We start from the raw sequence: 12904 nt of genomic DNA, 5'->3' as shown, positions 1-12904 counted from the left end.
ATAATTCTACATTTAGTCCTGAAGTGCAGGTCAAGTACTTGATTCTCACTCTCCCAATGCCTTAAAGAGAGGCTACTGGCAACTCTTCTTTTAGTGGTGCGTGTTTGAAGCCCTTGTTTACCCTTTACCCTTGTTTTGTCTCGAGCTGTCCAATTCCTTCTTTTTAACTTTGTTGCTAATCGGAGATAATCAGGCCACGAAAACACATCTGTGCGAGCTTGTGACGTGTCCCTGTGAGGCTCCGGAATATACCTGTGTTAGGGCTGCAGCTCTTGAATATTTTAGTTTTCAAGTCGTGTGAAAATGTAATTGAGTATACTGATAAACTATATATTTTTTTTCTTGATTAAAGAACAATTATGAATACAAAAGGGAAAATGACATTTCACTTAATATCGAATGACCATCGCAGCAAACTATTTTCTTGTGTAGAAAGATTTTCAGTGGGACAATTTCAAACAAATATAAATACATTTCCGTTTAAACTTAGCATTTATTGTCAGCATTATTTATATTCATGGCCTAGATGTGCTTTTCATAGTTATTTACTGTAATTATGACTGTGGTATTGCATTCATTTAGTTTAGTGATTGACCACAGCTCGTTCAACTAATAATAGTCAGCAACGGAACTAGGTTGTAAACCCTTGAAACCCCTGTAATGGTATTTCTTTGGGGAGGGGGGACGAAAAGTTGAACAATTAATTCAACAGAGATTCAAAATGTTTTAACATTTTCATCCTCCAGTTCATCCCTGTCGCTTACATCTTTTAGGACCTCCTCTACCGACGAGCTCGCGCATTAGTCGACTATGAGAACTCCAACAAGGCTTTGGATAAAGCTCGACTGAAGAGTAAGGACATTCCTCAGGCTGAGGAACACCAGCAGCAGTGTCTACAGAAATTTGACAAGCTCTCAGAGTCTGGGAAGAAAGGTTTGTGCATCCATGTGGAATCGGTTCAAGCAATGGAATTTGCTGCATGCTTCTTTTCGTATGTACACTAAAAATACAATTCGTAAGGTAACTAAGGTAACCAAAATATTTGGTACCATACACAGGCAAATGCAACAATTTTAGACATATGGTGAAATAAGTACGGCACACTGTGTTTCTCCCAGAGCTCACCAGTTTCAAGGGCAGGCGAATTGTGGCATTTCGAAAAAATCTCATAGAGATGGCTGAACTGGAGATTAAACATGCCAAGGTGAGTACTGTGAGTTGGTAATAGTTCATCTTCTGTAACTTTTGTCTCTTTGGCATGAAATTCCACCTGTTTAAGACTAACTTTTACTCTACTTACTATTATTCTACTTAATTCAGAGGTTTTACCCAAAACAACCTATAATGACATTGAAAGACTTCAGTTCTTTAAAGATATAAACTCAAGGAACAAGGCTAGCAACTAATAAGTACGGTAATGCTCTTCAACAGAGCATTACAAAATGACCAGGCATAGCCTTTGCAATTTTCTATTGATGGTATTTATGTGAAACAAAACATCATATGGACAATTTGTTTTAGTATATCGGTAATTATATAACCTGTCAGGGATTTTCCCTAAAGTTACAATAAATTAATGTCAATTTTCTCTTACCTTGTCTCCATGTATTTTATATAGAAAACACAATGCAATTAATAAAAATAAAATAATGCACAAATATCCAGTGGCCAAATAAATACCATCTCAAATATTTGCATTTCTATTTTAAAACTGATGAGATTGAAATTTGCTGAAGTACATGTTGACAAGCTACAATGCTTCTGGCACAATTTTCTTGTGGCGATTGTGGGTTTTCCAATCTTTAACAAAAAGGGCACTAACATTTTTGCATGTGGTTCGTGTACAAAGAAAAGGACACTGTACCCACTGTGAAACAGCGGGCCCAGCTATGTTCTGGGGGTCTTGCAAAATCTGGCACAGGGTGTCTTGAAGCTGCTGGGTGCAACGAAATCTCAATACTGTCAAGGCATTTTAGAGCAAAATGTGCTGCCCAGTGTGAGAGCTTGGTTGCAGTTACAGCTTATGGGTCCTCCAACAGGTTAAAGACACAAACACAGCTAAGAAAAAAAAAAGAAAAAAAGCTGGAATGGCTTAGACCAAAACACTGGACTATTCCGACGGGTCCTGCTTTAAATAGTATTGAAAGAAGCTGAGTCATACAGTCTGGAGACGGCACCCCTTCAAACCTGAGAGGGTTGGAGCACTTTGCTTGTGAATAGAGTGCCAAAATACGTGTCGACACATGCTAAACGTCTCATTCAAAATCACAAAAATCATTTGATTGCAGTTGATTCCCTCAAAAGGTTGCGCAGTGATATATTAAGTTAAGGATAACACTTGTTTTTTTTCCCAGGCCACTTTCATTAGTTTGTTTTTAAAGGTAACTTTGTTGGACCACAAAAATAAAATAAATGCCTGAATTTTCATTGTTTCATTTTGAGTAAATTTTGATGTATTGTTTTTGTCAGTCTCAAGTTGTTTTAGTGATCATTGTGGTTTTTTTTTTCCCCCATTATAAGAGGTGTACCAACTATTTTGTCCACGAGTAAATGATACAGGGTTATTAGATGTTTTTATATTGCACTACGATTTATATCGTAATATTGCACAGCTCTAAGTAGAAGAGTAATGGTTCACAAAGCTGACTTGTTTTTAGCTGGGCCTGGGATCGGTTCCCACTCAATTCCCCATTCACAATCACTTTACAGTATTAGTTTTAGAAACTGTGATCTGTACAGGGGAGGGATGGGAAACCTTGATCACAAGGGCCATGTTTTATTCATCAATACCCCCAAGGGCCAGGCTATGAACATGCATTTCCTACCACCATAGCCTTCTATCTTTTCTGTACTCTGGCTATCTCACACACTCCATATTAAGATGAAGAATAGAGTCTAAAAGGTGCCACATTAACAAGATGGGTCTGAGGCAGCTGTCAAACCTGATTTAAAGACAAAAATTCATCATCTAGAAAATTCAGCACAGCTTCTTTTTTTATTGAATAATTTGTCTATTGCCTCTTTCCTGCTTTCATCCACCGTTGAGAATGTTTTCCAACCCTATAAAAAGGACTAACAGCCACCCCCACCCCCCATCTTCCACAGAACAACGTGACACTATTGCAGGGGTGCATTGAGCTGCTCAAGAACAACTGACAGAGAAGTATTCTTGGCCTGCTGCCAGCAAGTGACCAGTTAACAGCCAATGAAATCCTGATGTCACTTGCGCCTCAGAATTCAAGAAGTCAAGTCGCATCATAGCTTCCACCCATCTTAACTGGTGCCTCTTGACCAACAGCTTTGTTAGCACAGCATTCTTGTATTTACTCAGTCCACATACTGTGTTCCACAGCTCATACTCCCCAAGATATATGGAAGTCTAACCTATAATTAGTGACTCCATCGGTAAGGTCTATCCTTTTGTTTTGTCTTTCTTGTAATGTCTCATTTTCATATTATGCACACAATAGAAACCCCGAATTTGTCAAACCTTTCAGCACTGTAAATCTCAATTTATCTCACTAGTGAGTTATTTTGAAACTCAGTGCAGAATGTATACGAGATTCTGCTTTACAATACTTAAAAAAAAATAATAATAATTCTGTTCCCACTGATATCCTCATTCTTGCCTGTTTTGCATTAGTGTCTAGTGCTCAATGCTCCAGTACTGCAGGCCAAACAGCACTTTTTTTAAATGTTTATTTAAATTAGGTTTGCATCAGTACCACATTTATCACAGATGCACATACGATTTGAAAATATAATCATTCTTTCAGAAATGAAAAATTACGTATTTGAGCCAACATGAGTTGTGGACTCACTGTTTAGTTTTGTTTGCATAAGGCACTCATACTACCTCCACTACAGGTATTATTCCATCACCTGCTCCGTACCGCCAACTGACTGCCCTTCATTCCTTCCCTTTCCGATGTTATTGATGTTTTACTTTTTGCCCTGAATCTATTGCCCAAATGGCTTCTCATATAATAGGCTCCCAGGCATCTCAACAATTAGGAAAAACATTTACTAAGATGACAAAAAAAGATTCACAATCATCAACAAGCACAGTGGTGTGTTTAATACTTTATAGTTTTCTAAAAGAATGTATTTCTGATTCCAACAGTGTGAATTCCTTTTTACTTTTCTAACTCAACATGACCATTTTATAAATTTGTAACAATACTGAATAAATCCTACTTTCCCAAGTTTGGTCCAATGTCCAAAGTCTGTAAACTGCTCAAATAACATTCAAATGAACAGCAATGCATTATTGATAATACCTTAATTCATCTAATTTCTGCTTTTAATAATCAAAATACAGTAATTTAGTGTACAATCCCAATTCCAACAAAGTTGGGATGTTGTGTTAAACAAACAAAAACAGAATACAATGATTTGCAAATCATGTTCAACCTATATTTAATTGAATACACTAGTATGTCATTTGGCATTGTCTTGCTGAAATAAGCAGGGGCGTCCATGAAAAAGACATTGCTTGGATGGCAGTATATGTTTCTCCAAAACCTGTATGTACCTTTCAGCATTAATGGTGCCTTCACAGAAGTGTATGTTACCCATGCCATTGGCACTAACACGGCCCCATACCATCACAGATGCTGGCTTTTGAACTTTACGTCTATAACAGTCGGGATGCTTCTTTTCCCCCGGAGGACACGATGTCCACAATTTCCAAAAACAATTTGAAATGTGGACTCGTCGGACCACAGACCAATTTTCGACTTTGCATCAGTCCATCTTAGATGAGCTCGGGCCCAGAGAAGCCGGCGGCGTTTCTGTTGTTGATAAATGGCTTTTGCTTTGCATAGTAGAGTTTCAAGTTGCACTTACGGATATCCGTGTATTAATATATATCCGTGTGTATTGTGATATCCTTTACACATTGATGTCGGTTTTTGATGCAGTGCCGCCTGAGGGATCAAAGGTCACGGGTTTTCAGTGTTGGTTTTCGGCTATGCCGCTTACATGCAGTGATTTCTCCAGATTCTCTGAATCTTTTGATGATATTATAGACCGTAGATGATGAAACCTCTAAATTCCTTGCAACTGTACATTGAGGAACATTGTCCCTAAACTGTTCGATTATTTTCTCACGCACTTGTTCACTCGCCCCATTTTTGCTTGTGAATGGCTGAGAAATTCAGGGAAGCTCCTTTTATACCGAATCATGGCACCCACCTGTTCCCAATTAGCCTGTTCACCTGTGGGATGTTCCAAACAGGTGTTTGATGAGCATTCCTCAACTTCCTCAGTCTTTTTTGCCACCTGTCCCAGCTTTTTTGGAACGTGTTGCAGCCATAAAATTTAAAGTTAATGATTATTTGCTAAAAACAATAAAGTTTATCAGTTTTAACATTAAATATCTTTGTAATGTATTCAATTAAATATAGGTTAAACATGATTAGCAAATCATTATATTCGTTTTTTATTTATATTTAACACAATGTCCCAACTTCATTGGAATTGGGGTTGTATATCAAATATGCATCACTTTGCACTTGGTTATGCACCTGACAGCAGGAATACTTCTGTGTTCTTAGCTCAGCCCTTAACTGGGAAAATTTGCAATTTCACCAAAGGGAGTTTGCATCTACAGAATCCAGCTGTACTGCAGTCATAGTGACCTGTAGGTTTCTATTATTTCTGATTGGCTGAAACAGCAGATGTTGCACCAATGGAATTTTGACTCATCAGTGTAAACAGATGAGTCTGGCAACTGTGATTAGAGCAAACAGATAGATAGCTTGGGAGTATGGTCCAAAGACCACGGCTTGTCTTCATTTTCTCCTGTATCCGGAAAGGCATTTTGATATATTGGCAAGTTTAAAGGGCGCATATGATGGAAAATGTACTTTTTAATTGCTTATAAAGACATTTTTGGGCCTCTGGAGTGCCTGCTCACTCATCAAGTGTGAAAGTATACGACCAAGTGAATCTTTAATGGGCTGCCTATTACTGAAAATGTCTGTGAGCAAGCAGTTATCAAATTTGCTGCATTGTGACATCAGAAGATCTCTAACTTACAACCCCTATTCCAATGAAGTTGGAACGTTGTGTTAAATATAAAAACAGAATACAATGATTTGCAAATCATGTTCAACCTATATTAAATTGAATACACTACAAAGACAAGATATTTAATGTTCAAACTGAAAAACTTTATTGTTTTTAGCTAACAATCATTAACTTTGAATTTTATGGCTGCAACACGTTCCAAAAAAGCTGGGACAGGGTCATGTTTACCACTGTGTTACATCACCTTTTCTTTTAACAACATTCAATAAACGTTCGGGAACTGAGGACACTAATTGTTGAAGCTTTGTAGGTGGAATTCTTTCCCATTCTTGCTTGATGTACAGCTTCAGCTGTTCAACAGTCCGGGGTCTCCGTTGTCGTATTTTACACTTCATAATGCGCCACACATTTTCAATGGGAGACAGGTCTGGACTGCAGGCAGGCCAGTCTAGTACCCGCACTCTTTTCCTACGAAGCCACGCTGTTGTAACACGTGCAGAATGTGGTTTGGCATTGTCTTGCTGAAATATGCAGGGGCGTCCATGAAAAAGATGTTGCTTGGATGGCAGCATATGATGCTCCAAAACCTGTATGTACCTTTCAGCATTAATGGTGCCTTCACTGATGTGTAAGTTACCCATGCCATTGGCACCATCACATAGGCTGGCTTTTGAACTTTGCATCCATAACAGTCCGGTTGGTTCTTTTCCTCTTTGGCCCGGAGGACACGACGTCCACAATTTCCAAAAACAATTTGAAATGTGGACGCGTCAGATCACAGAACACCTTTCCACTTTGCATCAGTCCATCTTAGATTAGAGACGGACTGAGAAACCGGCAGCGTTTCTCGGTGTCGTTGATAAATGGCTTTTACTTTGCATAGTAGAGTTTCAAGTTGCACTTACGGATGTAGCGCCGAATTGTATTTACTGACATTGGTTTTCTGAAGTGTTCCTGAGCCCAAGTGATGATATCCTTAACATATTGATGTCGGTTTTTGATACAGTGCCACCTCAGGGATCGAAGGTCGCGGGCATTCAATGTTGGTTTTCGGCCTTGCCGCTTACATGCAGTGATTTCTCCAGATTCTCTGAACCTTTTGATGATGATATGGACCGTAGATGATGAAATCCCTAAATTCCTTGAGGAACATTGTCCTTAAACTGTTCGACTATTTTCTCCCGCACTTGTTCGCAAAGAGGTGAACCTCGCCCCATCTTTGCTTGTGAATGACTGAGCAATTCAGGGAAGCTCCTTTTATACCTAATCATGGCACCCACCTGTTCCCAATTAGCCTGTTCAACTGTGGGATGTTCCAAACTGGTGTTTGATGAGCATTCCTCAACTTTCTCAGTCTTTTTTGCCACCTGTCTCAGCTTTTTTGGAACGTGTTGCAGCCATAAAATTCTAAGCTAATGATTATTTGTTATTAATTAAATTAATTAATTCATTTAAATATAGGTTGAACATGATGAGCAAATCATTGTACTCTGTTTTTATTTATGTTTAACACAACGGCCCAACTTCATTGGAATTGGGGTTGTACATAATCCAACTATGATTTACATCTAGGCTGGACAGGCAATTTATCCGCTGCGCCACATACTCTGATCCGCACACTAATTTACAAGTGTAATCCGACTAACTGCTTCCTCCATGGGGAAAAAATGCAATTAATGCTGTTACTGTATTAATGGAGACTTGTGCGCTATGCTGTTTGTACTTGCTTTTTTTTTTTTTTTTTTTTAAGACTGGTCAAGACGACTTGCCGCCCCTAGCGCCTCCCCTTGTCATCATGGTACTGAAAGCCTTACTCACATGCTGGTACACCTGCAGTAGTGGTGGGCGCCGGAAGGAGAGAGCAGTGGCTTATTGGCATGAGACAATATTCGTCTCCACCAAATAGGCAGAGTTCAGCAAGCCTCTAAAAAAGGGAATCACAGACACATTATTACGATAGCTTAGGGAAAGAATGCATTTTCCTCTATTTCAAACTCGACCTATAGTTCAACAACCTTCTGAAATAATATTTTTACCAAACCACAGGCTAGAAAGTATTTGTAATAATTTGTGCAGATATTTATAGCAAAACTGCTTTGAAATTCATTTAAAAAATACTTTATTTTTATGATTATGTATTTAAAAAAAATATTTGGTTGCACTTAAAACATCTCATCTTCTAAAGACTGTCACACACGAAGCAATGCGTCCAAAACCCGATTGAACTCTAGCACAGTGTGTGGAGTTCAACAATTTGCAGATTATAGCCAATCAGAATGCACATAAGATTTCACATGCTAAAAATACATTTCCGGGTTTTAAGATACCGATACTCTGCCGGACACCATGCCTCCAAGAAGCCATACAAATACAATATAAACAGCGGCTGAAATACAGTGGATACAGAAAGTATTCATCCATCCATCCATTTTCTGATCCGCTTCTCTTCACGAGGGTCGCGGGCGTGCTGGAGCCTATCCCAGCGATCATCTGGCAGGAGGCGGGGTACACCTTGAACTGGTTGCCAGCCAATCGCAGGAAAGTATTCAGACCCCCTTAAATTTTTCACTCTTTTTTTTTTTTTTTATATATATTGCAGCCATTTGTTAAATCATGTTAATTTTTTTCCACACCACCCCATATTGACAGAAAAAAAACTGAATTGTTGACATTTTTGCAGATTTAATAAAAAAGAAAAACTGAAATATCACACAGCCATAAGTATTTAGACCCTTAGCTCAGTATTGAGTAGAAGCACCTTTTGAGCTAATACAGCCATGAGTCTTTTTGGGAATGATGCAACAAGTTTTTCACACCTGGATTTGGGGATCCTCTGCCATTCCTCCTTGCAGATCCTCTCCAGTTCTATCAGGTTGGATGGTGAAAGTTGGTGGGCAGCCATTTTCAGGTCTTTCCAGAGATGCTCAATTGGGTTTAAGTCAGGGCTCTGGCTGGGCCATTCAAAAACAGTAACGGAGTTGTTCTGAAGCCACTCCTTCATTATTTTAGCTGTGTGCTTAGCATCATTGTCTTTTTTGAAGGTGAACCTTCGGCCCTTCTGAGGTTCTGGGGACTGTGGAGAAGGTTTTCGTCCAGGATATCCCTGTATTTGGCCGCATTCATCTGTTCTTCGATTGCAACCAGTCTCCCTGTCCCTGCAGCTGAAAAACACCCCCACAGCATGATGCTGCCACCACCATGCTTCACTGTTGGGACTAGATTGGACAGGTGATGAGCAGTCCCTGGTTTTCTTCACGCATGCCACTTAGAATTAAGGCCAACAATTTCTATCTTGGTCTCATCAGACCAGAGAATCTTATGTCTCACCATCTTGGAGTCCTTCAGGTGTTTTTTAGCAAACTCCATACAGGCTTTCATGTGTCTTGCACTGAGGAGAGTTTTCTGTCGGGCCACTCTGCCATAAAGCCCCGACTGGTGGAGAGCTGCAGTGATGGTTGACTTTCTAGAACTTTCTCCCATCTCCCGACTGCATCTCTGGAGCTGAGCCACAGTGATCTTTGGGTTCTTCTTTACCTCTCTCACCAAGGCTCTTCTCCCCCAATTGCTCAGTTTGGCCGGACGGCCAGCTCCAGGAAGGGTTCTGATCATCCCAAACGTCTTGCATTTCAGGATTATGGAGGCCACTGTGCTCTTAGGAACCTTAATTGCAGCAGAACTTTTTTGTATCCTTGGCCAGATCTGTGCCTTGCCACAATTCTCTCTCTGAGCTCTTCAGGTAGTTCCTCTGACCTCATGATTCTCATTTGCTATGACATGCACTGTGAGCTGTAAGCTCTGATATAGACAGCGGTGTGGCCTTCCTAATCAAGTCCAATCAGTATAATCAAACAGCTGGAATCCAATGAAGGTGTTAAACCATCTCAAGGATGATCAGAAGAAATGGACAGCACCCGAGTTAAATATGAGTGTCACAGCAAAGGGTCTGAATACTTAAGGCTGTGTGATATTTCAGTTTTTCTTTTTCAATAAAGCAGCAATATGGGATGGGATTTTTCTGTCAATATGGGATGCTGTGTGTACATTGAGGAAAAAAAATAACTTAAATGATTTTAACAAATGGCTGAAATATAGCAGTGAAACATTTAAGGGGTCTGAAAACATTCTGTACCCACTGTAAATATTTAACACGTCACCATTTTTCTCACAAAATATTACTACCATAGGTGCTATTGACCTGACAATTTCACTAGATGTTGGGAGCAACCCAAGTAATCCCACATACAAAGAAAGTAGATTAAATAAGATCAGAAATCAAGATGTGTGTAAAGATGTGAAATGACACAGGGAAAAAGTATTGAACACATGAAGAAAGGGAGGTGCAAAAAGACATGGCTAGCCAAGACAACACCTAAAATCTATCAATCATGCAACAATCCAGGCCCTTGTCTGTGCAAATTAATATCAGCTGGTTCAGTCCTAATTGATGGCCAAGAAAAAGGTCTCATTGCCGAGGTGTGAGTCAAGACACATCTCGTGATGGGTAAGAGCAGAGAGCTGTCGCAAACATATCGCAAACTAATTGTTGCAAAACATAACGATTGCGCAAAACATAACGATGCCATTGGTTACAGGTGTAAATCTAACCTTATGAACGTTCCAATGAGAACAGTTGGGGTCATAATACATAAGTGGAAAGCCAATCATCCCACCATAAATTTGCCTAGATCAGGTGCCCCTCGCAAGATTTCTGACCGAGGAGTGCAAAGAATAATCAGAAGAGTTGTCCAAGAGCCAAGGACCACCTGTGGAGAGCTTCAAAAGGACCTGCAATTAGCAGGTACCGTTGTCAAAAGGAAAACAGTGAGTAATGTACTCTGCCGCTATGGCCTGTATGTACGCTCACCACGCAACACCCCATAGCTGGGGGGGGGGGGGATATATAACGATCCAAAACATACGGCCAAGGAAACTCTCAATTGGTTTCAAAGAAAAAAAATAAAGCTGCTAGAATGGCCCAGCGAATCACCTGACTTGAATCCAATCGAAAATCTATGGAAGAACTGAAACTCAAGGTACATAAAATAAGCCCACAGAACCTTCAAGATTTGAAGACTGCTCATGTGGAGAAATGGGCAAAGAGCAATGCATGTGACTAGTTTCTCCATACAGGAAGCATCTTGAAGCTGTCATTGCAAACAAAGGCTTTTGTACAAAGTATAAAATAAATACCAGTTGGCGTGTTCAATACATTTTCCCTGTGTCATTTCACATTATTACACACAATTTCTGAGCCCATTTGTTCTATTTTGTATGTAGGGATTACCTGGGTTGTTCCCAACATCTGGCGAAGCTTTTCATGTAAATTGCACCTTTGGAAATAAATTTGAGAAAAATGGTGACGTGCTAAATACTTATTTCAGCAGCTGTGTGTGTGTGTATATATATATATATATATGTATGTATGTATGTATGTATGTATGTGTATATATATATATGTGTATATGCTGCTAGGACCCACACATTAGCTTTTGTTTATTAAAACTGACCACACTATGTCATGAATAGACAAACATCCACCACAAACATAGTGACAACACTCAGGCTGAGAACAGGCGAGAACTGGTTTGATAAGGAGCCACTGAAGGAACGGACTGTTATCTGAGATGGGGAGTCATTCGGCTTCCGGATCCCACGAGGGAAGGAAGAGAGTCTAGCGCGCTGCTTTCCACTCGACCAATCTTTGTAAATTTGCATAATTGTTTTATTGTATTAAATACTCAAAAGACAAGTTTAGTGTATCATGATTCTTATTTGAAAACAAGATCATCACCAAACAAAAGAACTGGAGAGAAGGAATTCCATCAAGGACATTTTCCTTGCGAGGTCAGCTGGGCAACTCCTGGGTCTCGCTTGGAATTCCTAACAATATATTGTGTTTTACAACAATACTTAAACTTTAGTTTATCATTTCATACATACCCGTTGATGAAATAGTAAAGGTTGAAGTCTCTGTTGCCAAAATGTATGCGAGCGGTGTATGTACCGCACCAGATACATTCAAGTGAATGAGGGAGCTTAGCCTTTCAATATAGCCCCACTTTTCTCTTTATTTTCGCCCATGTCCTCTCTTTAGCAACCCGCTTCTTCGTTAAATGTCACAATATATTTTTATATAAAGGTTCACCATTCAGGGTGTCCATAGCTCTCATCGCTCAGTGTGCAGATGTGACCAACTCTTTTTGTTTTGCGATCATCTGGTACAAGTTGGATTCAGCCGCATCGCGTGGTGTGTGACAGACGGCAGTATTTCTAAAAACCCTGCTTCTTACCCCATGGTCCTCGAGATAAATGCTTACGGTCGCTTTGCATGCAGTAAGATCATATAGAAATGGACACAAAATAGGTGACACAAAAGAACTGCCTTATCTGAACAAGACAGCTCTTCCAGGTGGAGTTAAATTGAAGTTTGAGTACAGAAGCAGATATTTTCCAAACCCATGAGGTGCACAGTATACAATAATTGTCTCTGAAGGTCTTGATTAAAATAATACATTCATGTCTAAAATCAATAATTAAACCTTACTAAGGTCAGTGTGCCCTGCCCAGCCTGCCATTTGCTCTCAAACACGCGTTACGCCACCTCGCACTTTCTGAATCAGAATCAGAATCATCTTTATTTGCCAAGTATGTCCAAAACACACAAGGAATTTGTCTCCGGTAACATGATTAACATGTTAACAAGGCAAATATTTAATCTCATTATGTAATATTGGTATTTCTAGAGTATGACTTTAAATTTCATAGAAGATTGATAGAAGGCCAAACGATATGAGAAACTCTTAAGAAACATGACCAGCACAGACTTAAGACAAAATCCAAAACTCACTTGAAGGATGCAGTTTGTTGATTT

General features: G+C 39.5%; 1 protein-coding gene across 2 annotated transcripts in view; it reads left to right on the top strand.

Annotated features, from left to right (window-relative positions):
- The window catches only part of snx5 (sorting nexin 5), a 10373-nt gene extending 6168 nt beyond the window's left edge, over positions 1 to 4205 (top strand). For both annotated transcript variants that reach the window (XM_061690314.1, XM_061690313.1), the window contains exons 11-13: positions 774 to 933; positions 1119 to 1204; positions 3106 to 4205. In XM_061690314.1, the coding sequence (XP_061546298.1) occupies positions 774 to 933; positions 1119 to 1204; positions 3106 to 3156 (297 nt within the window). In that variant the 3' untranslated portion in view covers positions 3157 to 4205. The remainder of the gene's footprint in view (positions 1 to 773; positions 934 to 1118; positions 1205 to 3105) is intronic.
- Positions 4206 to 12904: the final 8699 nt, after the last annotated feature.

This window comes from Phycodurus eques, chromosome 11, assembly GCF_024500275.1.
Source record: "Phycodurus eques isolate BA_2022a chromosome 11, UOR_Pequ_1.1, whole genome shotgun sequence".
NCBI lineage: Eukaryota > Metazoa > Chordata > Actinopteri > Syngnathiformes > Syngnathidae > Phycodurus > Phycodurus eques.
Note: the sequence above shows the minus strand (reverse complement) of the source record. Positions and strands in the feature narration are given on the sequence as shown.